Source organism: Grampus griseus, assembly GCF_964374135.1.
Source record: "Grampus griseus genome assembly, chromosome: 2".
Taxonomy (NCBI): domain Eukaryota; kingdom Metazoa; phylum Chordata; class Mammalia; order Artiodactyla; family Delphinidae; genus Grampus; species Grampus griseus.
Window position 1 is genome coordinate 22,305,546 of NC_139018.1, and position 20,676 is coordinate 22,326,221.

A 20,676-nucleotide genomic window follows, 5' to 3' on the forward strand; every position below is an offset into this window, starting at 1 on the left:
TCTGTTGATCTGGAAACCACTTGACTACTGCTTGTTAATAAAGCTGATTTCTGGCATGTGGTAAAACTTTTAGATAAGGGCAAAGGGGTAAACCACCATCACTAGGGTTTTCTGATCTCATTTTAGAATTTTCCACACAAACAAGTGCACAGTTCTCAATTTACTATTTTGTTTGGGTGGATAAAGGAGTGACTCATCTCTTCCAGGCTGCACTGAATTTAGCAAACTGAGCAAATGCAAACCTCTTGTTTTCGAGGCATTATTTTTATGTTATTGCCATAATGTCACACCATGACTTTAATCATGAGAGAAATTTAACTTTATTTGAGCCACAGTTCAGGGATGATGAATCTGGAACTGAACATTCTGCTGTTTGAGTCATAGGACGTTTTTAAATGTTTCCAATCTCTGTAGGTGCTTCAGGACAGTGTAGATGATATTTATTGTTTGTCCAGCTTGCAGCGTCATCTTAGCCTTCTGAACCTAGTCTTACTTGGACACATGACATTTTCATGTCACCGTTGTAACCACAGGTATTTGGAAACTAAGGCTCAGGAGGGACAGCTTATGGGATACATTGGAAGCACTTGTATTTGAATTTGTCACTCCCTTCCAGAGTTTTACAAGAGTGGCTTAATGTTAATGATTATGTTCATTCTTTTATTTGTATAGAATGTTATATAATGTCCTCTCACTTTTGAAGTTAACAATCCATCTTTGCCCATTCTTCTCAGATTAAAAATATGTATGAATCATGATGATTAAGTGTAAGTTCCAAATGTATTATTGACCGCTTTTGGTTTGAGGAAGCTAGCTTTTAAGAGTTTAGGTTCTTAAAAAAAAAAAAAAAAGAAAAAAAATGTTAGGTTCTTTTCTTGATTAGGTATGTATTCCACATAAATTTAAGTTTATTTAAAAATCTATCCTGCAGTGATTTATATAAGCTCGAGGTAAGTTCATCAACTTACAACATTATGTTGATTTAGCTGGAAATAACCTATCTATAAATACTTTATTGAGAGTCTTTTAAATGGACTTTCACATACAGTGTTATCTATTACTGATGTTTCTATCATCAATGCTCATTTTTTGTTACAGAGTTTTATTTTATTATAACAAAATTTTAGGTGCTGCCAAAAAGTGAAGCATTACGTATGATTGCATATAATTGCTCTGATATCTGACAAATGTTAAAACATTGAATTTCTTCAGTTGTACAAAACACTAGGTTCTTACTAAAGTAATGCACATTGTTTTTCTCATCAGCAAGACCTTCTATTTTAGTGACAGTCAATTGGAAAAAAAAATATTTTTCCTTTTTGGATAATGAAGTAGTCTAAAAAAGAAAATATTTTTATAAAAAATTATTCTCAACTAATGTGATCATAAAATACATGGAAAAAGATCATATTTTCTAGATTGATTGCTAATTTAGTGATGTTAGTGTTTCTTGTTTGATGATATGTTATGCATCTAATTTTGACAAGAACGTGTTCCTGATATCTCACATGCTTTCTTCCTAGAATTTGACATGTGAATTGGAGAACAGGGAGAAACAGCAACTAGAGATGTTGGATGAACTGAAGGAGATCCAGAATCACTTTGAGACATGTGATGCCAGACATAAGTGCGCTGACCTCCAGATCTCAAAGCTGACTCAGCATGCTGAGGATGCAACCAAGCAGGCCGAGCAGTACCTCCTTGAGTTCCAGCAGTCGGAGGCCCTGAGACAGGTGGCAGAGGAGAAGAGAGAAGAGCTGAAGCTGAAAGCTCAGGAGTCCATTAGGCAGTGGAAGCTTAAGCATAAGAAGTTAGAGCGAGCGCTGGAGAAACAATCTGAAACTCTTGATCAACTGACAGACAAGAATAATCAGGTATAAAAGCCAAATTCCTGAGGACTGGTTTTTGCTGTGACCAACCATTCATTCATATGTCCTTTGAACAAACACTTGAATGCTATGCTGTGCATACAACCTATCAAGATGTTCTTGATAGAAGAGTCTTTATGTCTAGACTATTTCAAGGTAAAAGGTAACTTAGTTTTTAAAACCTTTTTAAAGCCTTTGTAATCTTTTAACATTCTGTGGCTTTTCAGAGTTTACGCTTAAAATAGATCCACTCTCCTCCTCTAGTATAGCTTTTAGTTCCCTAATTTGAAATTATTCTCTAATATCCAAATGGAAGAGAATCACAAAATCTTCCTTAATATCACATGCCTTTTCCCCCAATGCATTTATTTTAAAATCTCATTTATTTGTATATTTCAACTTAAGTATTGGTTAGAAAGAAGCGTTTAAAATGCAGCCGTTACTACTGGAGCATTTTCTGGCAGCTTCTATAAGTTAAGTGAGTGACATTGATAATCTCGCTGACGGTATTATCAGATCTCAAACCTCTTTAAGACTTTTTTGCCTCTTTGATAGCAACAAAAAGCATTTCATTGATCTGTGTATGCATTTCACATCATCTTTTCTCTTGTATAATCAGTTACTTTAAATGGATTTTATGCTCCTATGTTGATTCTCAACTGTATCTTTGCATTGAATTAAACCCAGATGTTTCTAAGGTAATAAGCAGGAAAGTCATGATTGATTTTTATCCATGTTTAGTCTTGGTTTATCACTTCTGCTTTGTCATTTGTCACTTGTCAAGAAATCTGAGTGTTCCAGAAGAATAGTCATTTGGATAAGTCGACTTTCTTTCAAAAGAAAGCAAAATGTAGGGCAATTATATTTATAAAATCAATTGTCAGCACTTAAGAGTGACAAATGCTTATTTCATGACAGATGAGCTGTCATGGACAAGATGCTTTCGTTTTTATGTATGAATTTCTTGGACATATAAAAGATGGAGGAAGTGATCACTTTGCACTCCTTGTGGAGTGCTTTTCACTTTAACCCATCTGACACTTACTGGATGACTAGTTGCCCCAAGGTAAAGCAGCTCTAAGCATTTCAGGCTTGAATCTGAATTGATTTGATCCCAGGAAATTGCTCTACCTTGATTATTCTGTTGTCAGCCTGGTTTGGCAGCTGGTTCAATGAGCCTGGGTATAAGGGAGGTAGCTAGAGAGAAGAGTGGTTGGGGGGATTGATTAATTGAGAACCATCTGGGGATTTTACTTAATTAGAGGAAATTTAGAAGGGTCCATGCCATCAGACAGTATCCTAATCCATGGTACTGAGAGTTATCTAGATTGAGCTTTTCAGAATATTAAAATCTGTTAAACAGTCATTTCCCAGAATACTCTTGATATAATTATTTTTATCACTTAGCATTGCTAATGATAAGCAAAGAAGTAGCATTAAAGTGATTGCCACAGTTAGGGTAGTATTACAATTATCACAGCAGGCATTGTAATTTCCACTTTAAAAGCCTTAAAAATTAATGCAGCATGTCGCAGTTAGAGCAACGGTTAATCAAGGAAGAAAGGGTAACAGATATTTCACTGCAAATTCAAGTGTCCAGTAAGTCTGTGATGTGGAAATACATTGTAAATAATTTTGGAAAAAGTATATTTTTAATATCTTACTGAATAATGCCTCTAAAGAGTATTTAATTTTTAATAAAATCACAGAGCCACCTTAGGGCAGTAGTAATACAGCCTACTCCTTTTTTGTTTTTTAGGACTAATTATTTTCCAAAAATGACTCCAGGGTATATTTGGAAGTGTATGTTAAAATAAAAATGATACTGGTTTACAAATAAAACACATTATAGTTTAAAGAATGAGTTAATTGTTTAATAAGTAGCCTTGTTGAGCCATTTTATATGCTCAGATAATACAATTTTTGGATTTTCAAAATAGTTCTGTGCCTACTTCTGTTTTTCTTTTCCAGCTTAATTTATTTTCTGCTTTAAAATGTGCCACTTAAAAATTCATTAGAAGGCCAAAGGCTTTTATTCTCTTAAAAATTGCTCTTATTTATTTTTTTCTGCTCTTTACATTTTGGAATATTGGTAAGATTATAAGATATATATCATATCACAAAACTACGTCATTACTGAAGACTATGTAATATCAAACAAATAGCATAGCATTGCAGAAAAAACCCAGAAAGGTAAGGTTGTATACTTTCCTTAACAGAAAACCAAATACCATATTCTAACCCATATATATGGAATCTAAAAAAAAAAAAAAAAGGGTTCTGAAGAACCTAGGGGCAGAACAGGAATAAAGACACAGATGTGGAGAGTGGACTTGAGGACACGGAGAGGGGGAGGGGTGGGCTGGGACGAGGTGAGAGAGTGGCATGGACATATATACACTACCAAATGTAGAATGAATGACTGGTGGGAAGCAGCTGCATAGCACAGGGGGATCAGCTCGGTGCTTTGTGACCACCTAGAGGGGTGGGATAGGGAGGGTGGGAGGGAGACGCAAGAGGGAGGAGATATGGGGATACGTGTATATGTATGGCTGATTCACTATGTTACACAGCAGAAGCTAACACACTGTTGTAGAGCAATTATACTCCAATAAAGATGTTGGGGGAAAAAAAAAGACAATGACATGGATGTTTATATCAGGGAATCATGATATTCTTTAGAGATATGTAGATGAACGTATATTGGAAGGTCTAAAATTCTATTGATATAAATAATCTAATCATAAATTGTGATACTTTTGCCTTTTTCTTTTACATCTTTATTAGAGTATAATTGCTTTACAATGGTGTGTTAGTTTCTGTTTTATAACAAAGTGAATCAGTTATACATATACATATGTTCCCATATCTCTTCCCTCTTGCGTCTCCCTCCCTCCCACCCTCCCTATCCCAACCTTCCAGGCGGTCACAGAGCAGCGAGCTGATCTCCCTGTGCTATGCGGCTGCTTCCCACTAGCTATCTACCTTAAGTTTGTTAGTGTATATATGTCCATGCCTCTCTCTCGCTTGGTCACAGCTCACCCTTCCCCCTCCCAATATCCTCAAGTCCATTCTCTAGTAGGTCTGTGTCTTTATTCCTGTCTTACCCTTAGGTTCTTCATGACACTTTTTTCTTAAATTCCATATATATGTGTTAGCATATGGTATTTGTCTTTCTGTTTCTGACTTACTTCACTCTGTATGACAGACTCTAGGTCTATCCACCTCATTACAAATAGCTCAATTTCGTTTCTTTTTATGACTGAGTAATACTCCATTGTATATATGTGCCACATCTTCTTTATCCATTCATCCGATGGTGGGCACTTAGGTTGTTTCCATCTCTGGGCTATTGTAAATAGAGCTGCAGTGAACATTTTGGTACATGACTCTTCTTGAATTTTGGTTTTCTCAGGATATATGCCCAGTAGTGGGATTGCTGGGTCATATGGTAGTTCTATTTGTAGTTTTTTAAGGAACCTCCGTACTGTTCTCCATAGTGGCTGAACCAATTCACATTCCCACCAGCAGTGCAAGAGTGTTCCCATTTCTCCACACCCTCTCCAGCATTTATTGTTTCTAGATTTTTTGATGATGGCCATTCTGACTGGTGTGAGATGATATCTCATTGTAGTTTTGATTTGCATTTCTCTAATGATTAATGACGATGAGCATCCTTTCATGTGTTTGTTGGCAGTCTGTATATCTTCTTTGGAGAAATGTCTGTTTAGGTCTTCTGCCCATTTTTTGATTGGGTTGTTTGTTTTTTTGTTATTGAGCTGCATGAGCTGCTTATAAATTCTGGAGATTAATCCTTTGTCCGTTGCTTCATTTGCAAATATTTTCTCCCATTCTGAGGGTTGTCTTTTGGTCTTGTTTATGGTTTCCTTTGCTGTGCAAAAGCTTTGAAGTTTCATTAGGTCCCATTTGTTTATTTTTGTTTTTATTTCCATTTCTCTAGGAGGTGGGTCAAAAACGATCTAGCTGTGATTTATGTCATAGAGTGTCCTGCCTATGTTTTCCTCTAAGAGTTTGATAGTTTCTGGCCTTACATTTAGGACTTTAATCCATTTTGAGCTTATTTTTGTGTATGGTGTTAGGGAGTGATCTAATCTCATACTTTTACATGTACCTGTCCAGTTTTCCCAGCACCACTTATTGAGGAGGCTGTCCTTTCTCCACTGTACATTCCTGCATCCTTTATCAAAGACAAGGTGACCATATGTGCATGGGATTATCTCTGGGCTTTCTGTCCTGTTCCATTGATCTACCTTTCTGTTTTTCTGCCAGTACCACACTGACTTGATTACTGTAGCTTTGTAGTATAGTCTGAAGTTAGGGAGCCTGATTCTTCCAGCTCCGTTTTTCTTTCTCAAGATTGCTTTGGCTATTCGGGGTCTTTTGTGTTTCCATACAAATTGTGAAATTTTTTGTTCTAGTTCTGTGAAAAATGCCAGTGGTAGTTTGATAGGGATTGCATTGAATGTGTAGATTGCTTTGGGTAGTAGAGTCATTTTCACAATGTTGATTCTTCCAATCCAAGAACATGGTATATCACTCCATCTATTTGTATCATCTTTAATTTCTTTCATCAGTGTCTTATAATTTTCTGCATACAGGTCTTTTGTCTCCCTAGGTAGGTTTATTCCTAGATATTTTATTCTCTTTGTTGCAGTGGTAAATGGGAGTTTTTCTTTATTTCACTTTCAGATTTTTCATCCTTAGTGTATAGGAATGCCAGAGATTTCTGTGTGTTAATTTTGTATCCTGCTACCTTACCAAATTCATTGATTAGCTCTAGTAGTTTTCTGGTAGCATCTTTAGGATTCTCTAGGTATAGTACCATGTCATCTGTAAACAGTGACAGCTTTACTTCTTCTCCGATTTGGATTCCTTTTATTTCCATTTCTTCTCTAAGTGCTGTGGCTAACACTTCCAAAAGTGTGTTGAATAAGAGTGGTGAGAGTGGGCAACCTTGTCTTCTTCCTGACCTTAGTGGAAGTGGTTTCAGTTTTTCACCATTGAGGACAATGTTGGCTGTGAGTTTGTCATATATGGCCTTTATTATGTTGAGGAAAGTTCCCTCTATGGCTACTCTCTGCAGGGTTTTTATCATAAATGGGTGTTGAATTTTGTCGAAAGCTTTCTCTGCATCTATTGAGATGATCATATGGTTTTTCTCCTTCAGTTTGTTAATATGGTTTTTCACATTGTTTGATTTGCATATATTGAAGAATCCTTGCATTCCTGGAAGAAACCCCACTTGATCATGGTGTATGATCCGTTTAATGTGCTGTTGGATTCTGTTTGCTAGTATTTTGTTGAGGATTTTTGCATCTATGTTCATCAGTGATATTGGTCTTTAGTTGTCCTTCTTTGTGACATCCTTGTCTGGTTTTGGTATCAGGGTGATGGTGGCCTCGTAGAATGAGTTTGGGAGTGTTCCTCCCTCTGCTATATTTTGGAAGAGTTTGAGAAGGATAGGTGTTAGCGCTTCTCTAAATGTTTGATAGAATTTGCCTGTGAAGCCATCTGGTCCTGGGCTTTTGTTTGTTGGAATATTTTTAATCACAGTTTCAATTTCAGTGCTTGTGATTGGTCTGTTCATATTTTCTATTTCTTCCTGATTCAGTCTTGGCAGGTTGTGCACTTCTAAGAATTTGTCCATTTCTTCCAGGTTGTCCATTTTATTGGCATAGAGTTGCTTGTAGTAATCTCTTATGATCCTTTGTATTTCTGCAGTGTCAGTTGTTACTTCTCCTTTTTCATTTCTAATTCTATTGATTTGAGTCTTCTCCCTTTATTTCTTGATGAGTCTGGCTAATGGTTTATCAATTTTGTTTATCTTCTCAAAGAACCAGCTTTTAGTTTTATTGATCTTTACTATCCTTTCCTTCATTTCTTTTTCATTTATTTCTGATCTGATCTTTATGATTTCTTTCCTTCTGCTAACTTTGGGGTTTTTTGGTTCTTCTTTCTCTGCCTTAGGTGCAAGTTTAGGTTGTTTATTCGAGATGTTTCCTGTTTCTTAAGGTAGGATTGTATTGCTATAATCTTCCCTCTTAGAACTGCTTTTGCTGCATCCCATAGGTTTTGGGTCATCATTGGGTCTCCATTGTCAATTGTTTCTAGGTATTTTTTGATTTCCTCTTTGATTTCTTCAGTGATCTCTTCGTTATTAAGTAGTGTATTGTTTAGCCTCCATGTGTTTGTATTTGTTACAGATCTTTTCCTGTAATTGATACCTAGTCTCATGGCGTTGTGGTCAGAAAAGATACTTGATACAATTTCAATTTTCTTAAATTTACCAAGGCTTGATTTGTGACCCAGGCTATGATCTATCCTGGAGAATGTTCTATGAGCATTACAGAAAAATGTGTATTCTGTTGTTTTTGGATGGAATGTCCTATAAATATCAATTAAGTCCATCTTGTTTAATGTATCATTTAAAGCTTGTGTTTCCTTATTTATTTTCATTTTGGATGATCTGTCAATTGGTGAAAGTGGGGTTTTAAAGTCCCCCACTATGAATGTGTTACTGTCGATTTCCCCTTTTATGGCTGTTAGTATTTGCCTTATGTATTGAGGTGCTCCTGTGTTGGGTGCATAAATATTTACAATTGTTATATCTTCTTCTTGGATTGATCCCTTGATCATTATGTAGTGTCCTTCTTTGTCTCTTCTAATAGTCTTTATTTTAAAGTCTATTTTGTCTGATATGAGTATTGCTACTCCAGCTTTCTCTTGGTTTCCATTTGCATGGAATATCTTTTTCCATCCCCTTACTTTCAGTCTGTATGTGTCTCTAGGTCTGAAGTGGGTCTTTTGTAGACAGCATATATATGGGTCTTGTTTTTGTATCCATTCAGCCAATCTTTGTCTTTTGGTGGGAGCATTTAGTCCATTTACATTTAAGGTAATTATTGATATGTATGTTCCTATTCCCATTTTCTTAGTTGTTTTGGGTTCGTTATGGTAGGTCTTTTCCTTCTCTTGTGTTTCTTGCCTAGAGAAGTTCCTTTAGCATTTTTTGTAAAGCTGGTTTGGTGGTGGTGAACTCTCTCAGCTTTTGCCTGTCTGTAAAGGTTTTGATTTCTACATCAAATCTGAATGAGATCCTTGCTGGGTAGAGTAATCTTGGTTGTAGGTTTTTCTCCTTCATCACTTTAAATATGTCCTGCCAGTTCCTTCTGGGTTGCAGAGTTTCTGCTGAAAGATCAGCTGTTAACCTTATTGGGATTCCCTTTTGTGTTATTTTTCCCTTGCTGCTTTTAATATGTTTTCTTTGTAGTTAATTTTTGACAGTTTGATTAATATGTGTCTTGGTGTATTTCTCCTTAGATTTATCCTATATGGGACTCTCTGTGCTTCCTGGACTTGATTAACTATTTCCTTTCCCATATTAGGGAAGTTTTCAACTATAATCTCTTCTAATATTTTCTCAGTCCCTTTCTTTTTCTCCTCTTCTTCTGGAACCCCTATAATTCGAATGTTGTTGCGTTTAGTGTTGTCCGAGAGGTCTCTGAGACTGTCCTCAGTTCTTTTCATTCTTTTTTCTTTATTCTGCTCTGCAGTAGTTATTTCCACTATTTTATCTTCCAGGTCACTTATCCGTTCTTCTGCCTCAGTTATTCTGCTGTTGATCCCTTCTAGAGTATTTTTAATTTCATTTAATGTGTTGTTCATCATTGTTTGTTTCCTCTTTAGTTCTTCTAGGTCCTTGTTAAATGTTTCTTGCATTTTTTCTATTCTATTTCCAAGATTTTGGATCATCTTTACTATCATTCTGAAGTCTTTTTCAGGTTGACTGCCTACTTCCTCATCATTATTAGGTCTGGTGGGTTTTTATCTTGCTCCTTCATGTGCTGTGTGTTTTTCTGTCTTCTCATTTTGCTTATCTTACTGTGTTTGGGGTGTCCTTTTTGCAGGCTGCAGGTTCGTAGTTCCCATTGTTTTTGGTGTCTGTCCCCAGTGTCTAAGGTTGGTTCAGGGGCTTGTGTAGGCTTCCTGGTGGAGGGGACTAGTGCCTGTGTTCTGGTGGATGAGGCTGGATTTTGTCTTTCTGGGGGGCAGGTCCACGTCTGGTGGTGTGTTTTGGGGTGTCTGTGGACTTATTATGATTTTAGGCAGCCTCTCTGCTAATGGGTGGGGTTGTGTTCCTGTCTTGCTAGTTGTTTGGCATAGGGTGTCCAGCACTGTATCTTGCTGGTCGTTGAGTGAAGCTTGGTGCTGGTGTTGAGATGGAGATCTCTGGGAGATTTTCGCCATTTGATATTATGTGGAGCTGGGAGGTCTCTTGTGGACCAGTGTCCTGAAGTTGTCTCTCACACCTTAGAGGCACAGTATTGACTCCTGACTGCAGCACCAAGAGCCTTTCATCCACACGGCTCAGAATAAAAGGGAGAAAATGTAGAAAGAAAGAATTAGTAGAAGTAGAAAGAAAGGAAGAAAGAAAGGAAGGAAGGATGGAGGGAAGGAGTGTGGAAGTAAGGAAGGAAAGAAAGAAAGAAGATAAAGTAAAATAAAAGTAAGATAAAATATAATAAAGTTATAAAAATAAAAAATAATTATTAAAAAAAAAACGGACGGATAGAACCCTAGGACAAATGGTGGAAGCAAAGCTATACAGACAAAATCTCACACAGAAGCATACACATACACACAAAAAGAGGAAAAGGGGAAAAAATCATAAATCTTGCTCTCAAAGTCCACCTCCTCAATTTGGGATGATTCGTTGTCTATTCAGTTATTCCACAGCTGCAGGGTACATCAAGTTGATTGTGGAGCTTTAATCTGCTGCTCCTGAGGCTGCTGGGAGACATTTCCCTTTCTCTTCTTTGTTCTCACAGCTCCCAGGGTCTCAGCTTTGGATTTGGCGCCGCCTCTGCATGTAGGTCGTTGGAGGGCGTCTGTTCTTCGCTCAGACAGGACGGGGTTAAAGGAGCCGCTGATTCGGGGGCTCTGGCTCACTCAGGCCGGGGGGAGGGAGGGGCATGGAGTGCGGGGCGGTCCTATGGTGGCAGAAGCCGGCGAGACGTTGCACCAGCCTGATGCGCGCCGTGCGTTCTCCCGGGGAAGTTGTTCCTGGCTTCCGGGACCTTGGCAGTGGCGGGCTGCACAGGCTCCCTGGAAGCGGGGTGTGGATAGCGACCTGTGCTCGCAAACAGGCTTCTTGGTGGCGGCAGCAGCAGCCTTAGCGTCTCACGCCCCTCTCTGGGGTCCGCACTTTTAGCCGTGGCTCGCACCCGTCTCTGGAGCTCCTTTTAGCAGTGCTCTTAATCCCCTCTCCTCATGCACCAGGAAACAAAGAGGGAAGAAAAAGTCTCTTGCTTTTTAGGCAGGTCCAGACTTTTCCCCGGACTCCCTCCTGGCTAGCCGTGGTGCACTAACCCCCTGCAGGCTGTGTTCACGCCGCCAACCCCAGTCCTCTCCCTGCGCTCTGACCGAAGCCCGAGCCTCAGCTCCCAGCCTCGCCCACCCCGGCGGGTGAGCCTACTAGCCTCTTGGGCTAGGGAGTGCGGGTCAGCACCGATCCTCTGTGCGGGAATCTCCCCGCTTTACCCTCCTCACCCCTGTTGCTGTGGTCAGAAGCTTTCCCCCTCCGCCTCCAGCAGTCTCCGCCCACGATGGGGCTTCCTAGTGTGTGGAAAGGTTTTAATATGTTTTCTTTGTAGTTAATTTCCTCCTTCACAGCTCCCTCCCACTGGTGTGGGTCCCGTCCCTATCCTTTTGTCTCTGTTTTTTCTTTTTTCTTTTGCCCTACCCAGGTACATGGGGGAGCTTCTTGCCTTTTGGGAGGTCTGAGGTCTTGTGCCAGCGTTCAGTAGGTGTTCTGTAGGAGCTGTTCCACGTGTAGATCTATTTCTGGTGTATATGTGGGGAGGAAGGTAATCTCTGCCATCTTCCCCTCATTGCCTTTTTCTTTTAAAGTGCTTTTTGAAGTCATTGGTTTTTATATGTGCTTTGAAAATGATAAAGGAAAAAATCTGAACTTGGATTTTGATCATAATGTATACACTTCTGAATGTTTCCAAATTCATGTTCTTTTTTATAACATGGGTAATGGGAATGATCCCTAGGTTTGGTTTGGTTTTGTCTTGTTTTTCTTGTTGAATTGGCAGAATAATTGGCTTGCCCATGTATTGAGCTTTTTGCTTGATAGTATTTGACTTCAAGAATCTTAAATTGCCGTCTTTTCCTTCTGTGTATTGCCTTCATGCTGAGGGAAATAAAAGAGCTATATGTAATATATACTGTCTCTTAATATTTGAATTTCTTAATGGTTGAAAAGTAAGAAGGATCAGTGCTAAAGTGCATACTTTTTTAATGTGTAATTGTTATACGCAATATAAGAAAGGCTAGAGCACTGATATGTTAGTATAATCCAATAGTCTTTCTGCATGTTCCCTCACATGCAGAAAAATAACCTTTTTTTCTTTAAAAATTTTTCTTGTCTACCTTTTAGTTAATTCAAAAAACTATATATACTGGGCAGTCAGGCCTTTGAGGAATTGGTTCCTGTTCCTATAATCTCCATGGTTTTAGGCTGTATCATTCTTTTGGCTTCACACCAGCCATTTTCAATCCTCGTCTTATAATCTTCCCTTACAGCTCTTTTTCTATGGAAGCAGTGTTTGGTTAGAACATTCCCTTCCCATTGTTCCTGACTGCTACTCATTTCTCCATTTCGCCTCCACATTTCCCAAGGATTTTCACACCTGGCTTCCCCTCAGCCTGTCTCATTACATGTAATTCTTGCCAGTATCTTCGGTGATTTCCAAGTTCAAGTCAGCAACCCGTTGAACTCTGTATCCTTATACTTCACTAATTTCCTCTTTTATAGTGACCTTCAAATCACTCAGCAGCTAATTTCAATGGCTAAGATTTGTCATCATCTGTAATTTCTGTGTTCAGATCTTTTGTTCTAACATTTCAGCCTCTGTCCACATTTCTTTTATTCCCTTTTCCTCTTTTAACTGTTACCATCTGCTTTGGATCTCTCCACATTCCTTTGGTTGACCAGCTGTTTCCTGGAATCGGTTTTTTCCTGTCAGACTGGACTTCGTGAAAAGCTACTCTGACGACATGTTCACCAGCATCTTCAATTACTTGCTTCCACCTCACACATTTTACTGATGTTCAATCTGGAATCAACCCAACTCTCTAGTTTTTCTGTTCCTGCTCTTGAGTGGTACTAGCAAAACTTATGTAGGATATCAGTTGGCTCCTATAGTGGTCTTGGTTACCTCCCTGACTGCACCGCAATTCATTCCATTCCATTAAAAAATTAATGTAGGCCAGCTACTATGCATATAGCCCTCGTCTGATCAAGAACTATTCTTCTTCTGAAGAATGAACTATGAAGTCTGTTGGAGAGCTTCTGGTAAACATTTACTCATTCCTAAAAAAGATAACACTAGGAGGGAGATGTTCCTCTTCTCTGAACATTGTTATATTTGGCTGTGATGCCAGAAATGGCTGAAGCTATCTTGCTATGGTCCTGAGAATGAAGCCTCCCTCCAAGGGAGGGTACTACTGAGAGCAGTGCAGAGAGGCGGATCTAGAGCTTTGACATACTGTGGAGCAGTTCTGCCTGGAATGATAATAAATTACCTTGTAGTTTAAGCCAGCTTGAACTGGAGTTTTCCCTTGCTCTCAGCAGAAGAAATTCAAGCTTATGTGAAACATCAGTTCTAGGAGTAAGGAGCTATAAGTTAAAGAACCTAAAATGTAGGATTGATTAAGTGGAGAAGTGGGGTCAGGACAGGGAGGATTGTACTTTTCTAAAGGAATAATTGGAAAACCTTGCCATGCTGTTGATTGAACCATCAGAAGTCATACCTTGGGACCTTGATGCTGTGCTTCAGGGGATGGTATTAAGTGACCAGTAGAAAAACTTTAGGATGTTGGTGTCTGTTGTGTACTTATTGCAGCCTTCAGAAAAGTCCTGGAAGGCAAAGACAAGTATAGGTTGAAACTGATCTGTCTAAAAGCAGAGAGCAAGATTTGGGGGCACTGGGAGACTGAAAATCTGCAATGTATAATCCACATTTACTGAATCTGCTAATTTGGAGTTGGAAAAGCCAAATTGTTTCTCCATGCTGAAGTTAGTCCAAGCAAGAGAGAGAGGTAGGAAACTTAGCAGAAATTTAAATGAGGTAAAAAAAACAAGCCTGATTTTTCAGGCCCCTTTCAAGTTCTCCTATTTAAGTGCTTCTGGCCAGACAAAGGAGACCCAAGTCCATTGTTCTGAATTCCCTCAAGATAAAGTCTAGTCAACTGAGGGCCCCTGGGAATGTCCAGGATACTGAGGTGGCGGTTAAGACACTGACATTTTCAGACTCGAAGTCAATGTCTAGACAAAATGTTGGGCTATGGCTACTAGCCAAGCATTAACCAAAAGAAAATAGACAGAACTTACTTAGCTTTTAGTATCTATATTGCCAAAGAAATTCTAAACTTGACCAACATAGTCGGATACTGTCCACCCAAAGGCTGTCACGTTGGTCATGAATTGATGTAATATTTGGAACACTGAAGCTGAGGGCGAAACATGGAGAGTTGTAGAGTAACAGAGCCTGAGCTTTGAAGGACCCTTCTTGAGACACCCCATCTCTGCTCTTCCCATCATGTGAGAAAAATAAATATCCTTGCTGTTTAAACCACCTTACGGTATTTTGAAATCAAAGACATTTTATGTGTTAGGACCATCTTGGAAATACGATTTTTATCTTCAGGGCTACATGGAAGTCTTTTAACTCAGGGCCAGGGGCCTATGTTATCTGTTCCAAACATTAGTCACTATATTTATGCACCCTCCCCTCATTCTAAGGTCCCTCCCACATTACCCTTACAGCCAAGACTGGATTCTGTCAGTTTTTGTCTTCTTTTGTGTGGTATATAGAGTGACCTCCCAAAGATGTGTCAGCCTAACTCCTGGAACCTGTGAATAAGATGAAAAATCACTCCCATGATTATGATATGTTATTTGGCAAGTTGATTTTAAGATAAGGAGATTATCTGGATGGACCTCATCTAATCACAGGAGTCCTTCAAAGCAGATAAATTATTCTGGCTGTTGGGAGAAAGGGAAGTCAGAGGGATTCAAAACATGATAAGGGTTCAGTGTGGTGTTACTGGCTGCAGAGACAGAGGAGTCCATGAGCCAAGGAGTGTGGGTGGCCTTCAGAAGCTCAGAAAAACCCCTGGCCCAAAGCTAGCAAGGAAACATGTCCTAGGTCCACAGAACTAAATTTTTCCAACACCATGAATGAACTTGCAAGTGGATTCTCCCCCCAAAGCCTCCAGCTAAAAGCCCAGGTTAGCTGACACCTTGCTTTTAGCATTAGGAGACCGGAGGCAGAATACCTTGTCAGGATTTACAACCTCTGGAAAACAGTGAGATAATAAATGGGTGTTGTTTTAAGCCATGAAATTTGTTGGAATTTGTTACACTGTAATAGAAAAATAATACATCCACCCTTAGGCTTATCTATATTTCTAGCCATTTTTCCTGCGTTGAAATCTTTCTTCTAGAGTAAACTCTGTCATCTGTGTTCCAGACTCTTTTCAATAGAGGGACATTGCGTTATCAGTTATCCCCTCTCTTCACAGCTTTGATCACTATCTTGCATAAGTACCTCCCTGAGATCCTGGTTTCTCCTTGAACTTAAATCCCACCCCCACTTTTTGTTTCTCCCTTCCCACTAGTCTTCATCACAACCCTTTGATGTAGCTTTTATTACTATCTTTATAAAGATAAATAATTTCTTTAAGGCCATAGAACTGCTTATGACTGGACTGAGAATCAAATTCAGTTCTCCTGGTCAGAGCTCAACTGCTTAATCCCCTCCTTTGTTATTTCTCATGTTAGCTTCATGCTGATTCTCCCTGTTAAAATGAGAGGGATTTGAGGAAACTATTTTTTTTTTTTTGGAGTGATTGACTCATTACATTTTATCATGAATTGTTTCACACTGCAGTGTAAAATGTCAAGTATAAAAATGCCTTGAAACTGTTTGCATCTTAACTCATTATTTCTAATTCTAAAATGAATCTTAATTTTTTTTTTTTTCCGGGTTCAAGCCATGGTAGGCATCAGTAACCAGGTACAGAAATGGTCTTGGTGCCAGTGTTGGGGCGGGGGTGGGGGGGCAGTTTCAGCCTCCTCAGCTGCTGGCTTTTTCGTTTGCATTGATGGATGGTGAGGATTAGCAGATTAGTTCTTGGCTGCCGTCCCTCAGTGTCAGCCCTAACCCCCTAAAACAGCTGGCAGAGGGCGATGGCCTTCTGGTCCTTTGACTTTTCTTGTGAGTCCTTTCCCAGCCTCTCCTAATCTTAAACTCATTTCTACATGGGACTTGAAGACTCCCTGTTAACATACTGGTGTGTTTCTTATCACTGTGGACATTATTTGATTAATAATGACTGATTGTACCAAAACCTTCCGTAGATTATATTTGTTTGCTTCCCTGTATTATCTTCCGAATCTTTTTTGTATCTGTTTTGAGGTTTCTCCTTTTTAAAAGTGTGCCATTGAAATGCAAATCATGTTACTTTAAGTAACACTGTATTATTTCAACCTCTGGTAAATTATAATTGGAGCCTTTTTTTCCCCCATTCTTTTGATCAATTTTATCTTACATTTAAATAATTATTTATGATCATGGATTGATATGTTTTGGTGATGAAAATCTGAAACATATATCTCAGTGTGGTAGTACTTCAGAGCAATTGTACTTTTCTTCCTTTTTCTAGCCTAAAAAGTATTTTTCATTAAAAAACCAGAAAGAAGTACAAAATATTATTTTATGAATTTTTCTTCTCCTTGTGGCTTAAACCTTATTTTTGTTTTCTGGCAGTGTATATGGTGAATTTTACAGTAATTTTTGCTTTCTGTTCCTAACCCAATAGATTCTAAAAGAAAAGGATGAATTGAAAAGCCAGCTTTATGCAGCGTTACAACAAATAGAGAATCTTCGAAAGGAATTGAATGATGTGCTAACCAGGCGCGCCCTTCAAGAGGAGGAGCTTCACTGTAAGGAGCAGAAACTAAGTGATGTTAAGTCTCATCAAGCTGACCTTGAACTAGAAGTCAGGGATTCCCTGGATACCATCCATAGGCTAGAAAGTGAATTGAAAACGCAGAGTAAGATTCAAATCCAGATGAAAGCTGAGAAAGCGCACCTGGAGGAAGAAATTGCAGCGCTGAAGGAGAGCCAGGCCAAGGACCAAGCTCAGCTTCTTGAGATGCAAGAGGCCATCAAGGACTTGAGTGCCATCCGGGCAGATCTCGCCAATAAATTGGCGGAGGAACAGAGAGCCAGGAAAGAGGTACTTAAGAACCTCTCTGACCTCAAGACACAGGCAAAATCCAAAGACGAAGAAACGGCTACGATCGTTACACAGTTAAAGCTGGAAAGAGATGTTCACCAGAGGGAGCTGGAAGATCTCACATTCTCGTTGCAGAGTATGAAAACGAAACATGAACAGAATATCCAGGAGCTGATGAAGCACTTCAAGAAAGAAAAGAGTGAGGCCGAGAATCATATTAGGACACTGAAGGTACCCGCACTGAATTATCCTGATGATACTGGAGGAAATTTTCTGGTGGCTCATGAAGTTAATAAAGCGTAAACTTTTAGAGATCATTCTGTATTCCCAAGCACTGAAGGGAAGATAGAACTAACAATAAAGAGGCTTATTCATGCCTGTTCAGCCAGGTTGAAATGAGTTATAGCAGCCACCTGGAAGCACCTAGTTCAGAGCACTGAAGCCCTTTAAAAAGAACGTTTAGCTATTTTGGGAGTTCAGGAGAGGCAGAGGCAGCAGTAAGTGGTGGACCTGAAACGAGCCCTCATTCAACATTTATGATCTCCTAAAATATAAAAGGCAAAGACTTGTCAAGGCCATAGAAGCTATAACCATGGTCATTGGTATGGTAACTAAAGTGGATCAGCTTATGGGTTTTGTAAACCCAAGGCTTTTGAGATTTACCCCTTCTTTTCCAAATCAAAGTTGCCTGGGTAAATGCATAATTGAGATCTTACATTTGGGGAAATATTGTAAGATCTAATGGTATTAGCATTTATCACCATGCAGGGGAATCATTTCATAACATGATTGTCAGGAGTGTGATAAATCTATCCCTCCTTCCTGCTTTAGTTTTTCTCCATAGCACTCATCATCATATGATATAGATTCCATACTTTTAATTTTTTAATCTCCGTTTATTAGTATGAAAACACCATGAGAACTGGATTGTCTTTTCCCTCAATCTGTAGGAGGAAAAGGCTGCCCAATCTTTCAAGGCCCAATTAATTTTTCACTTCTTTTATGGATTCACTGAAGATGGCATATATCTCAACTGAGGTTGGGATAAATCTTTCTATTCTCTGTGTTTCCATAGCTCTTTTTTGGAACTGCTAGTACAGCACATTCAGGCTGCCTTATATTATGGTGTGTTTATTGTGTGTTCCTACATCTCCAGAGGGGCAGGTAGCAGGTCTTAGCCATTTTTGTATCCTCTTGTGGCGTCTAGCATGATGTTTGAGACATACAGAACATGTTCTGTGGATGTTGGGTTAAAATGTTTGAAAAGCTAGAAATCAAAGGATTTGCTGCTGACTTGCTTTGTGATCTGTCTGGTTTGGCTCTTTCTCTGTAATGTGGTAAAATTGCTTTCCTCATCCAAAGGAAGTGCTTTGTATTTGTGTATAGTGAGGTGACAATAAAGCTTTAAGAAATTACCTGTATATAAAGAAGACACCGTTTAGAACTATTCTGTAGATTCTCCAAAAACTTTAGATTTTTTTTTTAATTCGGAAGACTGAGATGCGGAGGGATATTATAGTTACTCTATAATGTGGTACAAAAGAAGCATACGAGCTTAACAGGAGAACCAGAGATCGTGAGAGCCCAGTACTCTTCTCTTAAACCGAATAAGTTACCCATAGGAACAGCCCCACCTCATGCTATTTTATGAATATAATTCCGTACTTTTGACTCATTTATATTAATTAACAGGAGTTGATAGCAATGGTTGTCATTGAAGATTTAATATACTGAGTTATGTATAAGAGGGCTTTAGATAAATAGCTCTGTAAATGTTACATTTCTTTGTCTTTCAGCTTCACCTTAATCTGTTACTTTTTCTGAGTCTAATAAGTGTGATACATTACCCATATTTTTTTCTCTGCAGAAGTTATATTTTTCCCCATCTAGATCTACCCTTCTCATGCCTGTTTTTTTTTTTTTTTTTTGCGGTACCCGGGCCTCTCACTGCTGTGGCCTCTCCCGTTGCGGAGCACAGGCTCCGGACGCGCAGGCTCAGCGGCCATGGCTCATGGGCCCAGACGCTCCACGGCACGTGGGAGCCTCCCGGACCCGGGCACGAACCTGCGTCCCCTGCATTGGCAGGCGGACTCTCAACCACTGCGCCACCAGGGATGCCCTCATGCCTGTTTTTAAATTTAAATGTAAACTATTTTTATGAAATACTCTAGCTGCTATTAATATTTGAAGGATATTGGGTTATCACCTTATTATGATTTCAACAAAAATAATTTTGTAGGAGCCCTTATTGGAATCAGAAGACCAAGAGTCGAGTTCTGTATTTTTGCCATTTGCTGGCCATATGATCTTGGTCAAGTTACTTAACCTTTTTGTACTTCATCAGTAGAATGGAAACAGTAATGTCTTTCTCTATCACAGGGTTTTTTTGAGTGTTATATCACTTTGTAAACCCTAAAATGAAATGTAAGTGTAATAATGAAACTACAACAAGAAGTAAGTTCTTAGTCAAACTTAGGCATTACTGTGCTTGTAACTGTTTTAAAAATAGGTTCTCTGGGGGCAAAGAGGGGAACCCTGATTTGTAGCATTTGCCAAGTTCAGCAGTATAAAACCCCCCATTTGGCTGGTTTCAAGCTATCAAACAACATCACTGGAGGCACAGTTGGGAAGAGATGAGCACAGTTGGTTCCTGAGTGTCTCTATGAGCTGGCCCAGACACCACTGGCCTTGGGGGAAAACTGTCTATACCTACACTTTTTATAAGACACAAAAAATGCTAAGTATTCTACTGAAACTTAAAATAATAATCGAACAATTTTCCTGATGAGAGACTTTATTTTGTAAGTTTATTTTTGGGTAGTGAATACAGGATTCCTCATTAAAAACATCAGTTCTTTTGTTAACTCAAAGTGGCATCAAGTCTTAGTTGAAATTTGTGGGGTGAATAAGGTATAGATTCTTGTCTGAAACTCACAAAACTTCTTCCTTTTGGGAAATTGCTTCCAGCGATTATGTTCCTATGTACTTGATTATATACATATAATAAACTTATACAAAGGAAAGAAACAAATATATTTTAGGCATTGAAACATGTAATTTAAACAGATTCTATGTGGGTGCTTACAGGCTGTCAGTAACTGGTAGGTGTAACTAGTTAACATTGCAAGTTGCACCCAGCTGGTTTTTAAAACCGTATGATATACGTACCTTTTAAAGGCAGTGAGGCAGAGCAGCTGAAAACATGGACAGTAGAGAGAATTCCTGCATTCAAATCCTGGCTCTGGTTTACTCACTACATACCCTTGGGCAAATGATTAGTGTTGTTCTGCTTCAATTTCAAAACAGGAGACAATAACAGTGTCTCCCTAGTCAGGTCGTGGTGAGGATGGAATGAGGGACAACTATACGAAAAGGTCTTAGAGCAGTGCCTGACATATAGTCAGTATTTACATTGTTGTTATTTTAAGTCTTTAACTTCACATGCCTGGCAAATCCTTATTGAATCTCATCCACA

At 38.9% G+C, this 20,676-nt stretch overlaps 1 protein-coding gene across 1 annotated transcript in view; it reads left to right on the forward strand.

The window, feature by feature from the left end:
* Nucleotides 1–20,676, forward strand: part of CEP128 (centrosomal protein 128) — a gene marked incomplete at its 3' end in the record, with an annotated part of 415,333 nt that overhangs the window by 115,752 nt on the left and 278,905 nt on the right. Inside the window, exons 12-13 of the mRNA XM_082649309.1 lie at nt 1,524–1,874; nt 16,782–17,432. Of these exons, the coding sequence (XP_082505435.1) occupies nt 1,524–1,874; nt 16,782–17,432 (1,002 nt within the window). The remainder of the gene's footprint in view (nt 1–1,523; nt 1,875–16,781; nt 17,433–20,676) is intronic.